Genomic DNA, 16,711 nt, shown 5'->3' with positions numbered 1-16,711 from the left:
GCGAGCGGGCGGGGCGGCGAGGTCCGTGTGCCTCTTGCGCTCTGCGGAGGCCGGAGGATTGCCGGGAGTCCGGGGCCAGGCTAGGCTACGTCGTGAGAGCAGAAACGCCCTCTGGAGCCTTTGCGGGCGCTGCTGCCTCGTCCCCAGTCCCCGCCTCCGCTGCTCCCTCTGTGGGGGCGTTGTTGCTCTTCTTTAAGGTCGGGTTAAGAAGCATTCTGCACACCGAGGACCTATAGAGATGCTCTGCCAGAGCAAATGGCCTCGCTCCTCCGCAGGAGCCTAAGGACTAGACTAGGGGACAATTCCGGAGCTGTCACGGGCTTCCCTGCCCGCCCTGGGAGCCGTGAGCCAGTCCCGCCCGGGACTGAGTATTGGGGGGAAAGCTCTCCCCCCTCCAGCCTGCGCGAGTGAAAAGCCCCACAAGACCCCACAGGGCAGGTGCCCGACCGCAGGGGTGCGGAAAGGAACACATGTATGTAACCCTATGTAACCCTAGCTGGCCTGGAGCTGGAGATGTCTGTCTGGCTTCCAAGTGCTGGGATTAAAAGCATATGCCGCCACACACAGCAGGAACACACTTTTTTTTTTAATGCAATTAAATAATAATAAAAAAAATGTAACGTGAAGTGACAAAACAATACTCCAGTTTCTAAATATTTTCCACATGGAAAACGAAGTAGATCACAGATATGTGTAATAAAGCGAACCAGTGTGTAGCAGAAACAGCAATGCCACCCCCACCCCTGCCGACGTGGGATTTAATATGCGGAGGCAAAATGGAAACAAAATGTTTAGAATTAATTTAGTTAACTCTAAGTACTATGAACACGTTGAAGGCTAGATGTTGGGTAAGCATACTCCATGTTCGGTGATTATAAAGAATCACCACTGAACAAATGGAGAACTTTCTCATGAATGTTTCTCTTTTGTAAAGACAGATTTTCATGTCTCTGGCTAGCTGGCTGTCCTTGGACGTGCTGTGCAATAGAGGATGACCTTGAATTTTTGATCTTCCTACCTCCACCTCCTGGGTGCTAAGAATACGGGTAAGTGCTGCATGGCATACCTGGTTTGTGTGGTTCTAGGGATCAATCCCAGGGCTCTGTGTGTGCTAGGCCAGCAAGCATCCTACCGACTGAACTATATACCCTCTCCCAGGATGCTTTACATTTTTTCCTCAATAGAGACATTGTGTCACATGTTTCTAGTCCCAGCTACATAATAAGTTCAATCGATACACTGTAAAATCGGTACAGAAGATTTCTGGTAATGCCTTTTCCAGTAACCAGGCCAGTAACCAGGAACTCCGTTCACACTGTCATCATCATTCTCAGTGTTTGTGAAAGCCCTGCCGTGTGCCCTCTAAGTATCTATCTGGCTGTCAGGCTGCAGGCCCGGATTCCCTGGCCCAGCAAAGGCATTAGACGGGAAGTGAGCCTGCTCTACGAGGATCCCTCTGCACTGTGCTACAGATAGAGCCTACCCACTGGGACTTTCTGTGGTGGCAGGGCCCAGATCTTTGTTGCCTGGTATTGGCCTGTGGTACTGAAGAGCTTGTACCTACACTTTATTTACTCTTTTATGAGTGTGCATGCTCACGCATGTGAGTGTGCTGGTGCATACACATGTACACATGCATGTGTGAGAGGGCGTCAGGTGTTCTGACCTTTTACTCTCTGTCTTGTTCCCTTGAGTCCGTTTCTCACTGGGCCCTGGAGCTAGCCAAGCAGCTAACAAACCCTTGATTTTCCCTGTCCCAGGACCCCTACAGTACCTGTGGATGACAGGTCCACCCCAGCTTTTTATTTTCCCCCGAGACAGGGTTTCTCTGTGTAACAGCCCCGGCTGTCCTGGAACTCGCTCTGTAGACCAGGCTGGCTTTGAACTCACTGAGATCCACCTGCCTTTGCCACCAGAGTACTGGGACTAAAGGCGTGTGCCACCATGCCTGGCTGCACTGCAGCTTCTTAAATGAAATGAGTTCCAACTTACACAGCAAGGATTCTTGTCCACTGAGTCATCTTCCCAGCCCTCATTTTATTTAATTTTAACTTTGCCGGTCCCGGGTGGCTAGTAGACACTGGATGAGACAGTGCAGAAATAGCGTTAGGAAGACAGTTAGAGGCTGAGCAGCAAAGGGAAAGAGAGTGATTTTATTCTCTGGTAGGGAGCCACAGCACTCAGAGTCTACACACAAACTGAAACATGGAAAGGAGCAGGCTGTGGTGGCCTGCACCTTTGATCTCAGTGCTCGGGAGGCAGACGCAAACAGTTCTCTGTGAGTTCCAGGCCAGCCAAAGCTATGTGGTGAAGACCTTGAACCAAGAACAAAAACAAACCAGAAGAAGGAAATACACCAAAGCAGGCATGATTTTGAGTCAGGGCTCCAGGTGGCTTTGCCGCTGCTGCTCCAGGCCTTTGGGTTTGGCGGTAGCTGTGCTGGGATGGTGGACGGCCTGTGCCTTGCAGGTCTAGCTGCGAGTATCCAGCAAGTACCCACACAGAGCCAGGACTGGAGCGTCCCCCCCTTAACCTGTGTGTCCCTACTCTGTTCCCACCCTTCCCACCCACTGCCTCAGGACCTTGATAAGTTAATTCCTATTCTTTGCTCTAGTGCCTTCCACTGTAAAATGGGGATAATAAAATAAAAGGCTTTATGGAATGTTTGTGTAGACAGAGTGAGTTACTCCCTGGAAACCGTTTTTAAAAGAACAGAACCCTGCAGGTGGTACACTATGGGTCTGGAGTATTTGGTTGCTGGTTGCTGGGTTTGGTTTGATTGGTTGATTGGTTTTTAGAGTAGGGTCTCGTGTATCTCAGGCTGGCCTGACACTATATAACTGAGGCTGGTCTCAAACTGCTTCTACTTCTTAAATGCTAAGACTGGACGTGTGTGCCACCAGGCCTGGCTGGTCTGTCTGTTTAGATAGATAGTCATAGTCTGTAGCCCAGAGCCTATAGTTTAGACTGGCTGCAAACTCAAGGGAGTCCTGCTCCCCTCAGATCCTAAGTGCACTAAGTACTAGGGATTGATTATAGGCACAAACTACCGCATCTGGGTTGTTCATTATTAAATTTATCTCCAAGCGGGCTAGAGCAGTGATTCAGTGGTTAGGAATATTTGTTACTCTCTCAGAGAACCCAAATTCAGTTTCCAAAGCACACGGCAGTTCCCAGCAATCCAGAACTCTAGTTCCCGGGGATCTGATGTCCTCTTCTGACCCCCATGGGCACTTGGTGTTAATGTGGTACAGACATACATGCAGGCAAAACACCCATAATTTACCTTCAAGTGCTTTTCATGTGCGGCACGGGGTGAATGGATTTCTCTCTTTTTTATTGATTTATTGACTTTTTCAAGACAGGGTTTCTCTGTGTAGCCCTGGCTTTCCTGAAACTCGCTCTGTAGGCCAGGTTGACCTCAAATTCATAGAGATCTGTCTGCCTCTGCCTCTAGAGTGCTGGGATTAAAGGCATGTGTCACCTTCTTAATTTTCATTTCTAATTGTTTGCTGCCTGACTAAATCAAGCCTGTAGATTGTCTTACAGATTTTCCTGGTGTTTTCTGTGCATTCAGTCTTCTTTCCTGCAAATGTTAACAGTTCTACCTCTTACTCTTTTTTTTTTTTTTTAATTATATGTGTCTGTCTGTCTGTCTGTCTGTCTTTGGGTATGTGCACCAGGAGTAAATTTTTCCAGTACAAGGTGTTGGAGTTCCTGGAGTTGGAGTTCCAAAATGTTAAGCTGCCTGATTCTGGTACTGAGACCTAAACTTGGGTCCCCTGCAAGAGCAGCCACACTCTTAACCAGTGAGCCGTGTCTAGCCCCATGGCTTCCTCTTTTTTTTTTTTTTTTTTTTTTTTTTTTTGGCCACTGTAGCGTTTGAAGGCGCCACAGTTTGCAGGAGTGAGCATGGGTGTCCCTGCCATCCCCCAGCTCTCAGGGTTACTGTTCATGCTTTCACATAAGTGTGGCATGCTTAGGCCTGGCCACTGGCCCTGTTGCCCTGTGGCAGTCTCCCCCCTCCATTTGCTGAGACATTGGTCCCGACCATGTCGTAGCAGGACAGCTGGGACCCTGCTGTGAGGTGGCCTTGTCCTCTCCCACCAGACCTTGCTGGATACCCGCCTCTACTTTAGCTTTCAGGGCCACGCTGACCTCCTAAAGTAGACTGGGTAGTGATCTAGGATGTATAAATTTGGGTTATTTCCCGACTGCATTTACCAGGAATTTACCACCAAAGTCTGAAATTTGGGAATATTGTTTCCTGGAAAATGCAATTTTTTTTTTTTTTTTTTAGATGTAGTAGAACTTTTTTTTTTTTTTCTTGTTTATTTGAATCTTTAAAGATAAGGTTGTCCATTTGGTTGCCAGGCGATGGTGGCGCACACCTTTAGTCTCAGCACTTGGGAGGCAGAAGCAGGCAAATCTCTGATTTTGAAGCCAGCTGGATCTACAGAAAGATTTCCAAGGTTAGCCAGGACTACACAGTCTCGAAAAACGATAATGAAAATGTCCATTTGACATAAGGTATTGAGTGAAATATATTTGTCACTTCTCTGTAAATCTAGTCATCCCAAAGTAATTTACTTACAGAAACTGTTTCATAGGCAGCTCAGGGGCAGAACATTTTCCCTGAGTATGAGGGCCCTGGGTTCAATTCCTGGCACTGGTAAAAATTAAAACAAAATTAAAAAAGCTTTTCAGAGGTTAAAAGTACGTCTGTACTCTTCCAAAAAAACAAGGTTCTATGCACAGGACCCACCTGGCAGCTCACAACTGTCAGTAACTACTGTCCATCAACAGACACTAGGTACATGTTTAGTACATGCATGCCTATACTACACCTGCATGTAGGCCAAACACTCATACTTACCAAAAAAAAAAAAAAAAAACCAACTTTGACTTAGAGGCCAGTCTGGTCTATAGAAGCCAATTCTAGGACAGCCAGAGCTACACAGAGAAACCCTGCCTGTGGGTGGGGGCTTTAAAGAAGGGGAGGAGGATATCCCTATGGAATGGTGGCCCAGCATGGCGAGAGGCGGGAATGGGCCATTAAGCTAGGCTGGTTACTAGACACATAAAAGCCATAAGGAGAAAGGAAGTCACCAAGACAGAAAGCATTTGGGCGATACTGGACTGCAGGGATGGAAGTCTTAGTTAGGGTTTCTATTGCTGTGAAGAGAGAGCATGGTAGCACACAAGCTGACATGTGCTGGAGAGGGAGCTAAGAGCTCCACATCCTCCCGGGCAGTGGTGCTGCACACCTAAAATCTCAGGAGGTAGAGGCGGGTGGATCTCTGAGTTTGAAGCCAGCCTGATCTACAGTGTGAGCTCCAGAATAGCCAAGGCTACGCAGAGACACCCTGTCTCTAGCCACCACCACCCCCTTCAAAAATAAGTTCTATATGTGGATCCACAGGAAGAGTGAGCCCCTGGGCCTGGCTTGAGCTCCTAAATCCTCAAAGCTGTCCCCAGTGATGCTTACTCCAACAAGGCCGCACCTCCCAATAGTGTCGCTCCCTGTAAGCCTATCAGGGCCATTTTCATTCAAACCAGTGCACTGCTGTGTGAACTGTTAGTTTCCAGCAGGTAGGGGTGTGTGTGTGTCTCTGTGTGTGTGTGTGTCTGTGTGTGTGTGTGTGTGTCTGTGTGTGTGTGTGTCTGTGGTGTCTGTGTGTGTGTCTGTGTGTGCGTGTGTGTGTGTCTGTGTGTCTCTGTGTGTGTGTGTCTGTGTGTGTGTGTGTCTGTGTGTGTGTGTGTCTGTGTCTGTGTGTGCACGCGTGTGCGTGTGTGTGCGCGTGTCTGTGTGTGTGTCTCTGTGTGTGTGTGTGTGTCTGTGGTGTCTGTGTGTGCGTGTGTCTGTGTCTGTGTGTGTGTCTGTGTGTGTGTGTGTGTGTCTGTGGTGTCTGTGTGTGCGTGTGTGCGTGTGTGTGTGTGTGTGTGCGCGTGCCTGTGTGTGTCTGTCTGTGTGTGTGTCTGTGTGTGTGCGCGCGCGCGTGTGTGTGTGCGTGCCTGTGTGTGTCTGTCTGTGTGTCTCTGTGTGTGTGTGTGTGCGCGTGCGCGCGTGTGTGTGTGTGTCTGTCTGTGTGTCTCTGTGTGTGTGTGTGTGTGCGTGCGCGCGTGTGTGTGTGTCTGTCTGTGTGTCTCTGTGTGTGTGCGTGTGTGTGTGTGTGTCTGTGTGTGTCTGTGTGTGCGTGTGTGTGTGTCTGTGTGTGTCTGTGTGTGTCTGTGGTGTCTGTGTGTGCGTGTGTGCATGTGTGTGTGTGTGTCTGTCTGTGTGTCTCTGTGTGTGTGCGCGTGTGTGTCTGTCTGTGTGTCTCTGTGTGTGTGTGTGTGCGTGTGTCTCTGTGTGTGTGTCTGTCTGTCTGTCTGTGTGTCTCTGTGTGTGTGTGCGTGTGTGTTTGTCTGTGGTGTCTGTGTGTGCATGTGTGTGTGTGTGTGTGTGTAGGCAGACAGGTGTAGACCTGACTGAAGGTGTAAGTATGGAGTGTGGAAGGGAATCAAGGGTACCTGTACGCTCCCAGCTGTATCCGTCAAAGGGCACAGCAGTGTCACACAGACCTAGTTGTGATAGGGTTCCTAGAGGTTAACTGTCTGCAGGCCTCTGCTGGAGGAAAACATGGCTGGGACCATGGGAAGGTACTGAGAGGCCCATAGCACTAGCCAGGAGGACCTGAAACTCCAGGATGAACTTCTGCTGGCCACACTAGGGACATTAGAGTCTCAGATAACTGCCAGCCGCTAGTGGACTGACCTAGGGAGACATGCATGCACAAAGTGAATGAACTATTGTTTGGTAAAGGAGCAGGATTCAGGGTGGCTCTCTCGATCCCTGTGAAGTGGTCAGACAGAGAGCCCTTGAACTGGAGTGCACCTCCCTGTGGAGCCAGACTATGGTCCAGGATGCTATGTGTTCAGCAGTCCAACTTCCTGTGGCCTAATGGTCTGTGGGTGTGCCCTCCTGGGAGCATACCTTTATATCCCTAGCTGCTTTTCCTGCTGCAGGGTGTGTGGGGGAAGTTCCGGCTTCAATGCTGACTGGTCTTTATGAAGATGGTCCTTGCCCTGAAGCTGTGCAGGAGCCCACATCACTTCATTAGAGCAGAAGTCACTCAGGCTCGGTGGCTTTGGGTCAGATGCTCCCATCACTCTCATCTCTCAGGAAATTGGAAGGGTGGGAGCTGTGTGAAGAACAAGACTGAGACCACGTAGATGCTGTTCACTATTCACGGTAGGACAGAGCACAGTGCACCCATGTGGGTCGGCCTGTCCTTGCCTGGCCTTTCCACTTTCCGATGTGATTGAGGCAGCAGCTGTGTGACCTTCCCTGGGTGGCAAAAGTGACATTTGTCCGGGTGTGTGTTTGCCATTGCTCAGTATTCTTGTGTTCCTGTTTAACAGTTTCAAGCTGCCCAACAGCACATTCTTCAACAATAGTTCAACAAATGGCTGTTTTTACTTGGGAGAAATTCGGACTTGAGGTTTAGATTCCCTTTTAATAATCTCACCAAGCAGGTGCCTGACATTCTCCAGGGGGCTCACTCACCATTGCAAGAGATTTAATTATCTAAATCCTGTGTGCACAGCTCCTGGCCTGATGTAGACAGGCTAATGGACACCACAAGCCGTCCTGCACTTTGTGGTTCAGCGGACGAGTAGTCCATCAGTTCTCTTGGTTTTTTTCTGACGCCATTCTAGACTCCGCTCCAGAGTCGTGTCTAACCCGAGTGTCTTACTGGATCCTTCTGATTTCTGCTAGGGCCATGATACCTACCAGACGTGTCTTGGCAAGGTCCTTCACTGTGTTGGGTGTTTCAAAGTGTGCTCCATCCACATGGGCTGCCCTCAAGCCCAGCCAGCTCCGGCCACTGCAGGCTTCATCTAGATCGCTCTCCCTGAGCATTGCAGACCATGCTAAGCACCAGGAGGTCTCCCGAAAGAAGCTGCTGTCAGAGAAAAAATTGGTGAGTCTCAGCTTAGGGAGGACACATATGACTGACTGTGTCTGTGCGTGCGCATATGTGTGTGTGTCGTTGGTGTGTGCATGTAAGCACATACCTGTGGAGGTCAGAGTAAAGGGTAGGATCCCTTGGAGTTACAGGCAGTTAGTTGTGTGCTGTGTGAGGTCAGTGCTGCGACCCAAATGTGGGTCCTCTGGAAGAGTAGCAAGTACTCACTCAGCTGCCTCTCCAGCGCCAGGCTTTGCATTCTTTATCCCCCCATGGCTGGCCCAGATTGTGCTACTGAGGGCTGCGTGGAGTTCATGCCCAGCTCTCCTGGAAGTATTTTTACATACAATTACTTTATTTTCAGTTAGGTGGTTTTGAATATGCATGTCCTGTTTTGAACCTGGGGACTGGGTATATCTTTAGTTTTAGGATCTTTGAGGCATATAATGAACAACATGTTGTTGGTTTGTTTGTTTGTTTATTTGTTTGTTTGTATAATGCATGTGGGTGCATGTGTGTATGCAGGTGCTCTGTATATGAAGGCCAGAGGACAATCTCTGTGTCATCCTCAGGAGCACTGGCTACTCCCTTTGAGACAGTCTCTCGTGGGCCTGAGGCTCACCAGTCATGCTAGACCGGCTTGCCGGTGAACTGCAGATTCCCCCCAGCTCTGCTGTACAGCACAGGGATTACAAACGCATGCCACCACAACAGCACTTTTATGTGGGCGCTGGGGATCAACCCCAGCCTGTTATGCTTGCAGGCAGGTTCTTCACTGACCATCTCTCCCCAGCCTTACAGGAAATTTGTATTCTGTTTGCCAGAACCTTTGATGGTCTTTGACTAAAGACGTTACACACTGGGACTCACCTCACCTCCTCCTAGTAGAGGGGCTCTGGATGAGCAGCCGAGACAAAGCCATGCTGCTTAGGACGGAGGGACATAGCACCTATGTCCCCGGGGCTCTGCACTCCTGGCTACTTGTGCTTGGGCTGGGTCTTTCCTAGTGGTGTCCAGCCTGTGCTTTTGCCTGTGAGGTGCAAGGTACAAGCTTGCACTGTTTCAAAGTAGCAGCTCATAGCTTTCCTCACGCTGCCAAGGAATCCTACAACATTTGTTTTGGGGGACTCTCTATTTATTTTTGTGGTGCAAGGCATCAAATCTGGGACCTTAAACATGATGAGTGAACGCTGTACTGCTGAGCTCTGCACCAGGCTGGGCGTCTTTTTCCTTAAAAAAACAACCCAGTCCCGGGGACCCGAGCAGGGGCTCAGTGGTTAAGAGCATTTATTATTCTTGCAGAGGACTTGGGTTCCCAGCACCAACAGAGTAGCTCACAACTACCTGTAATTCCAGTTACAGGGGACCTGGCACAGGCTTTGCATACACATGGTACATATGCATAGTCAGGCACACACACATATACACAGAAAATATTTTCAAAACACAGTGTTGAGAATAGAGGAGAGAGCCGCAGCTGAAGGATGAGCTGATGTGTATGAGTGTTTTGCCAGTGTGCATGTATGCATGCATGTATGTATATGTGTGTGTGTGTGTGTGTGTGTATGTATACCACATACGTGCCTGGTGCCTACAAAAGTCAGAAAGGCTTTGGATGCCCTGGAGTTGGAGTTACAGATGTTTGTGAGCCATGTGATTGCTGGGAATGGAACCCAGGTCCTGAGCAACAGCAGCAAGTGCTCTTGAGTGCTGAACCCTCTCTCCAGGCCAGTTGGCTGATTCTTACTCTTTCGTTGTATTAAGGGCCCAGAGAGAACCGTGCTGAGAAGGGTCCTGTCTCGCTCTCTGCATTCACATTCACGCCGTCAGGTGGTCCCACTGGAGAGCCCTCTCCCCCACAGCTGAAGCCTGGGCATTGTCCCAGAACTCCACCTCATGCTATCCTATGCAGCAGCAGTTTTGCGCTGATAAAGACAGACCTGGCATGTTAGCAATGTGGCTGTCTGAAAGAAGCTGGAAGGACACTCTGTTCAGGAACACTCCCTGAACAGGCTGTGCTCCCTGGGTTAGGATTTCTGAGCTGCCTTCTGAAGTGTGCCGTACCAGCCGCCTGTGGCGTCTGCAGTGACTTTCTTCAGTCCTCGGGTATTGGTGACCTGCGGGAGCTGGCTTACCTGTAGTCATGTTAGCATGGTGTACCAAGTGGATGCTCATGTGTATGAGTGTTTTACCTGCATGTATATGTGTCTCCTGGAAGGGTTTCAGGGTTGCTGACATCCTTGGGTGCCTTATACTCACTGCAGAAAAGGCATTTTGTGGATCACCGGAGAGTACTGGTCCGTGGAGGGAACGGAGGTTCTGGCATGAGCTGTTTCCACAGTGAGCCCCGCAAGGAGTTCGGAGGCCCCGATGGCGGGGACGGAGGAAACGGAGGACACATCATCCTAAGAGGCATGTAGCCTGGGAGCAGCTGGGGAGGAGACAGCCTGCACATAGCGGGTGGAGGGTCCACTGTCTTGTCTTGGCATGTGTTTGTGTACAACATTTTTATGAATTATATGGCTGCTTATCACCAGGGTACTAAGGCAAATGACTTTGGGGGTCATTTTTACTTTTTAATCTCAGAAACACAGATAATTTGCCATAGGACCTTCATGACAGCACATGTAATGGGGACAGAAGATGCAGCAGAGGGGCTGGGTTTTGTCGAGCATGTGCTGGGCATGAGGCATCTTCACAGCGTGATGAAGTTAGCTGCTTTCTTCTGTTATCCTCATTCCATATGTATGGGTGCTATACCGAAGTGCATGGCGTGTGTATACACAGTGTTCCCCACAGAGGCCATCAGATCTCCTAGAACTGGAATATGACACTTGTGAGCTGCCATTAGATGCTGGAAATCAATCCTGGGAAGAGCAACCAGTGTTCATAATCATCTCTTTAGCCCCCTTAGGTGACTTTTTTGTTTCTGCTTTTAATTGATAATAGTCTTATTTGCTTTATCCTGGTGTAAGTTTCAAGGCATCCAGGGCTACAGAGATACATAGTAAAAATCCTGTCTCAAAAAAAGAAAAAAAAAAAAAAAAAAGGTCATATTCTATTTCGGTTAGGATAATGGAGAATGTGGGCTGCCAGCTGTACACCCAGGCCAGGGAAGGGCGAGGCTGACAGATGTGAGGTCACTGTTCTCTGCTTGGCAGCTGTGTTAGCTGTCTTAACACGAAAGGACGTGAGATTCTGTTCTCGCTCTAGTTGACCAGCAAGTGAAGTCCTTGTCCTCAGTCTTGTCCCAGTACCAGGGTTTCAGTGGAGAAAATGGTGGCAGTAAAAACTGCTTTGGACGAGGAGGCGCCATCCTCTACATCCAGGTAAGCTGAGGGGCTGGAGTGGCCACTGTCCCCTTGGGTCCTAGTCACTGAGTCCATGGACAGCTAAAGGCGCCTGGCTAGGACAGAAGGGGTCTGTCTTTGGAGTCCAGGCCCCACCCACACAAAGTCCCTTGTACTGGTGTATTGCTGTGTTGCTTCCGACCCGACCTGAGAGAGTGCAGAGGGTTGAGCCTGCAGAGGTGGCCAAGCGCATGCCTCTAACCATGTCCAGGTGAGGGCGGCCTGCTCACACAGGGTTGATTCTGACGCTATAGAAAACACTTGAATAGAGTCCCTTGTGCAGGTGAGTGTTTGCTGTTGTGACAGACCTCACGTGTGACCCGGGCTGTCCTTGAACTTGTAATCCTCCTGCCTCAGCCCCCAGAGTGCTGGGAGGCAAGTGTTACCATGACAGCTTACATACGCACTATGGGGCATGTGACTAGGCCCATAAACTAGGGCTGGGACACTTTCTTCGAGGTGGTGGCCGAGGAAAATGGTTAGCAGTGTGTCCCCCGCAGCCCCTCATCCTGGCTGGTTGTAGAACGTAACTGTAACTTCATGCTGCTGCTGATGCTTTTCAGGTCCCTGTGGGTACCTTGGTGAAAGAAGGAGGTGAGATTGTGGCTGATCTATCTCACCCAGGAGATGAGTACATTGCTGCACTGGGGGGTGCAGGAGGAAAAGGCAATCGCTTTTTCCTGGCCAATGACAACCGTGCCCCTGTAACATGCACCCCTGGACAACCCGGTCAGGAGCGGGTCCTCCACCTGGAGCTCAAGACAATGGCCCATGCTGGGATGGTAGGTCCCGACTGTACCACACTCTGGTGGGGTTTGCAGTGATGGTGAGGTATTGCTGCTGCCCGGGAGAGAATGGCAGCTTTCATTCATTCCTCCTGTGTGTGCCGCTTGGGAGCGAGCAGGCAGGAGCCTGCATGCTCACCTACCCCAACCCAGTCCTCTGCCTGTGCCAGCTGCTGGTGGCATCGAGGTCACATAGCATGTTCTTTTTCCTAGGTTGGCTTCCCCAATGCTGGGAAATCATCTCTCCTTCGAGCCATTTCAAATGCAAAACCGGCTGTAGCTTCCTACCCTTTCACCACCCTGAACCCTCATGTGGGGATCGTTCACTACGAAGGCCACCAACAGATAGCAGGTAGAGCCTCCAAAACCCTGCCAGAGGATGGGTTTAAATGGCCCAGTGGCTCAGGAGGGCAATTATATAACCCCTGAGATTAGCTTCCCACTTAAAATGAGACATTGTTTTCCCTGATTGAAACTATGTTAATGAGCCTGTTCTCTGTCACAATCAGCCCCTCCCCTCCCAGCCAAGAAATCTGATCTCTTTACTTGGGAATTATAATCTTGACTTTGGAGCCTGAGGAGAGGGCTGCCTCTTGCCTTCCTCATTCTCTCCTGTGGAACTGGGCGGCATCAGTCATGCAGACAGCATGTGGTTTAAAAGCCTTTCCTGTACCATTTTAAGAGGAAAACTTTTTTTCCAGAAGATAATGTACCCATTAAAAATAGCAAGCCTGCTGGTAAGGTTATTTGTACAGCACTTTATATCTGCAAAGTGCACGATAGTGATTTGTATCCATAATCAAATTAGCCATAGAATGCAGGGAGCCATCTCCTTTTTTTGGACCACGTTTGAAGCCTGGGAGACAGGAATGTGTTAAATCTTCCTCATTAGATTGATCCACTGCGCCTGTCACCCAAATATTTCAGCGCATGTTGCAGACCCAAGGGCTGCAGTGCCTTCATACCTCCTGGCCTGCTGAGTCACCTGGGGGGGGGGGGGATGAATGGCTTCAATTTCAAGTGTTCCTTGAAAGGAAAGTTGTAGAATGTGAGATCTGGGCCAGAAGGGGTCTCCCCGGGGGCTGTGCTGGGGGGGGGGTGCGGAGCCCGGCCTGCACCTGACTGACCTGCTAACCTCTTGCAGTGGCAGACATCCCAGGCATCATCCCGGGTGCACACCAGAACAAGGGCCTGGGGCTCAGCTTCCTCAGGCACATTGAGCGTTGCCGATTCTTCCTGTTTGTGGTAGATCTTTCTTTGCCTGAGCCGTGGACTCAGGTTGATGATTTAAAATACGAACTAGAGAAGTACGACGAAGGCCTGTCTGAGAGGTCCCATGTGATCATCGCAAATAAGATTGATCTCCCGCAAGCCCAAGCCTACCTGCCCCAGCTCCAGGCCCGCCTAGGGCAGGAGGTCATCGCCTTGTCAGCCCTGACTGGAGAGAACCTGGAGCAGCTGCTTCTACACCTGAAGGTGCTGTATGATGCCCACATGGAGGCCGAGTGGCAACAGGGCCACCAGCCTCTCAGGTGGTAGTGGGCACACGGCTGCCGGCCCTGGGGCCAGCATGGGACAGGGGTGGCCTGCAGTCGCAGCAAGCCGCAGCAGACCTGTTATAAAATGTGGGCAGCTTTGAACGCCTGAGAGGAAGTACTTGAAAATATGTGAGTGTGTCGATTCTTTGCTCTCCCACCAATTTGGGGCACACCTAAACTGCCCCCTACCCTCTGGCCTAGGCTGACAGTGGCCTGTGCCACCAGGTACCTGACTTGCTCCCTGGTGCTTGGATTGCCTGTCACCCTTGCTGACTGGTTTGCTGAGGTTGACTCATTTGTGCTAATTAACACCTCATTAGTAGGAGGACAGTGCTGCTGGCTGAGGTGGCAAACATTGCTGCCAGGCAGCCTGGGCAAATGCAACAGAGCAGCAGAGAGGCTGGGAGCCTCGGGCATGGCAGCATTTATGCAGAGCAGTCCCTGGTGTCCCTGTGGGGGCCAGGTCAGCCCACAGTTCCGCAGAGCCTCCTTGGTGCCGCCTACTATGCTAGCATGTCAGGGTGCAGTGGCCATGATCTGTTCTCCATTGCCAGCTGACTGAGGAGCACCGCCAGGGCCAGCTCCTTGTCTGTTTTCCCCGGAACGCTATGCTGAGCTCTGTGGGGGCTGAACACCAAGGCAGCCGTGAGCTTCACGACTGAATGCACCCAATATCCGACCCAGGCACGGAGACTCTGGCTGTGCATCAAGGATGCGCCAGCAAGTTGTCAACCAAAGGAGATGTGAACTTGAATTTCTGGCATTGTTCCTGATAGGTGACCTCAACTCAGCAGTGTGTATGAAACAATGGCAGGAGACCTGTCCCTGGTGACAGATACTGCCACCACTCTGCCCTGCCCCTGGCCAAAGGCTCAGCTCCCCCAGACTTACCTGACCTGAGGGTCAGCACCAGCCCTTGCCCCCAGCAGGGACCACTTTACTCCTCCAGGCACTGCACGTTGAAGAGTGGCGCCCCACCTGGTATAGGCTGGGGACCATGTGTCGTGTCCCCCAGGGAAGCCGACGCCTTCGTGTGGCCCTGGTGGCCCTTAGAGGTGCAGTGAGGAGACAGATGGAAATCGGAAGCCCCGTCTTTTGAGGAGACCCCTGCCTAGAGTGAGGTTAGGCAGGCTTCTGCACACAGGAACGCGTCCTTCTGTATGTCGGGGTGAGGCTGCTGCAGCAGCACGCCTGCCCTGAGCTTTTAGGGGCAATTCCATCTTGATGTGCAGCTGGAACACAGGGTCCTTTTCCACGAAGCTTTATTCTAATGTCTTATAATTTCAAAGGTCCTGGCGTTCTGGAGGCCAGGGTGGGTCTCATGTCTGTGGCTTTCTCTTTCAGGCCACCGAAAAGGGTTTTGTAGTCAGGCCAGGCCTGAGAGCATTAATTATCCACCATTGGCTTTCATCTTTGTGGCCGCTGTGCTCTGGAGACCTCGGAATGCCTCCCTAAGGCCTGAAGAAAGGGGATGGGCTAACTCCTCAGAGCTACCATGTGTCCTGGGAACCAGCAACAGTCCTTGGCCCAGACTCAGTCACAGGCTACTGAGGTGTAGCTGGAGGTTTCTGTCCCACCGGGGCCCTTAGCCGCTTTTCCCCAAATGAACACACAAATGCTTACATTAATTTATGTACTGTTTGGCCGATTACTTAGGCTTCTTACTGGCTACTTCTCTCTTAATTATTAACCCATAACTATTAATCTTTGTATCTTCACATGGTCTTGGCTTACCAGAGAGTACCCGGACGTGTTACTCCTTTGGCTACATGGGGCATCTATTCACAGCCTCTCTCTGCCCTCCTTCCCCAGAATTCTCTTCATTTCATAGCCTCGCCTGCATTTCCTGCCCGACTGCTGGCCAAACAGTGTTTTATTCATCAACCAGTAAGAAAAACACATACACAGAAGGACGTCCCCCTTCATCTCATTTCAACTCATTTCAACCCCGCCTTCACTGAGGTACAGTTTTGCTGACATCAGGGAGCCAGCCCAGGACCACAGCGGAGAGCATGCGTGCTCACTCCTGGGACCACCCCAGGAGGGTTGTTTCTGAAGCCCGTCTTCTCCTCAGCTGGTGTTCTCGGAGAGAAGACTGACCGTCTGCCACTAACCAGTGCAGGGGTGAGTGTCTGCAGGTCATGAAGACGCTCATTTGAAGTCACAATTGCTGCACGCACACGGTGCACACATACATGTAGGGGAACACCCATACACAAAATAAGCAAAGGGGAGGCTGGAGTGGCAGCTCAGCTGGTAAGAACACTGGATGCCCTTCAAGGGGACCTAATTCAATTCCCAGCAGCCACCTGGCAACTGACAGAAGTCTGTAATTCTTGTTTCAGGGGACCCAGTGCCCTCTTCTGGCCTCCAAGGGTACTGCGGGCATATGGTGCACAGCCACACATGCAGGCAAAACACATAAAAGAAGAAGTGTCGGGCGGGGGTGGCGCTCGCCTTTATCCCAGCACTCGGGAGGCAGAGGCAGGCGGATCTCTGTGAATTCGAGGCCAGTCTGGTCTACAGAGCGAGTTCCAGGGCAGGCTCCAAAGCAATACCCTGTATGGAAAAAAACAATAAAGAAGAAAAACAGGTTGTACTATTTCAGGCTGTGGTGTGGCATGATGCCAGAGCACTTGCTTGACATATGCAAAGCTCTGGCTTCCATCTACAGCAAATCATATGAAGCAGTAATCAGGAGTGATACATGCCTATAATCAGGGATGGTACATGCGTGTAATCAGGGATGGTACATGCCTGTAGTCGGGGGTGGTACATGCCTGTAGTTGGGGGTGGTACATGCCTATAATCGGGGATGGTACATGCCTGCAGTTGGGGGTGGTACATGCCTGCAGTCGGGGGTGGTACATGCCTGTAGTTGGGGGTGGTACATGCCTGCAGTTGGGGGTGGTACATGCCTGCAGTCGGGGTGGTACATGCCTGTAGTCGGGGGTGGTACATGCCTGTAGTTGGGGGTGGTACATGCCTATAATCGGGGATGGTACATGCCTGCAGTTGGGGGTGGTACATGCCTGCAGTCGGGGGTGGTACATGCCTGTAGTTGGGGGTGGTACATGCCTGCAGTT

The 16,711-nt window shown here is 50.8% G+C and overlaps 1 protein-coding gene across 2 annotated transcripts; it reads left to right on the top strand.

Annotated features, from left to right (window-relative positions):
* The first annotated feature begins 944 nt into the window (after nucleotides 1-944).
* Mtg2 (mitochondrial ribosome associated GTPase 2) lies at nucleotides 945-14,884 on the top strand. Of its 2 annotated transcripts, none has more exons than XM_051185025.1 (7): nucleotides 945-1,046; nucleotides 7,763-7,967; nucleotides 10,217-10,364; nucleotides 11,166-11,281; nucleotides 11,866-12,084; nucleotides 12,301-12,439; nucleotides 13,337-14,884. In XM_051185025.1, the coding sequence occupies exons 2-7, from the start codon at nucleotides 7,767-7,769 to the stop codon at nucleotides 13,624-13,626; spliced, it is 1,113 nt and encodes a 370-aa protein (XP_051040982.1). In that variant the 5' UTR covers nucleotides 945-1,046; nucleotides 7,763-7,766; the 3' UTR covers nucleotides 13,627-14,884. The 2 variants fall into 2 exon arrangements, with proteins under 2 accessions (XP_051040982.1, XP_051040971.1); XM_051185014.1 differs by having other exon boundaries at nucleotides 13,232-14,884.
* Nucleotides 14,885-16,711: the final 1,827 nt, after the last annotated feature.

Source organism: Phodopus roborovskii, unplaced genomic scaffold, assembly GCF_943737965.1.
Source record: "Phodopus roborovskii unplaced genomic scaffold, PHOROB, whole genome shotgun sequence".
Lineage (NCBI taxonomy): Eukaryota > Metazoa > Chordata > Mammalia > Rodentia > Cricetidae > Phodopus > Phodopus roborovskii.
The sequence above is the reverse complement of the archived record's forward strand: the minus strand, read 5'-3'. Positions and strand labels throughout refer to the sequence as shown.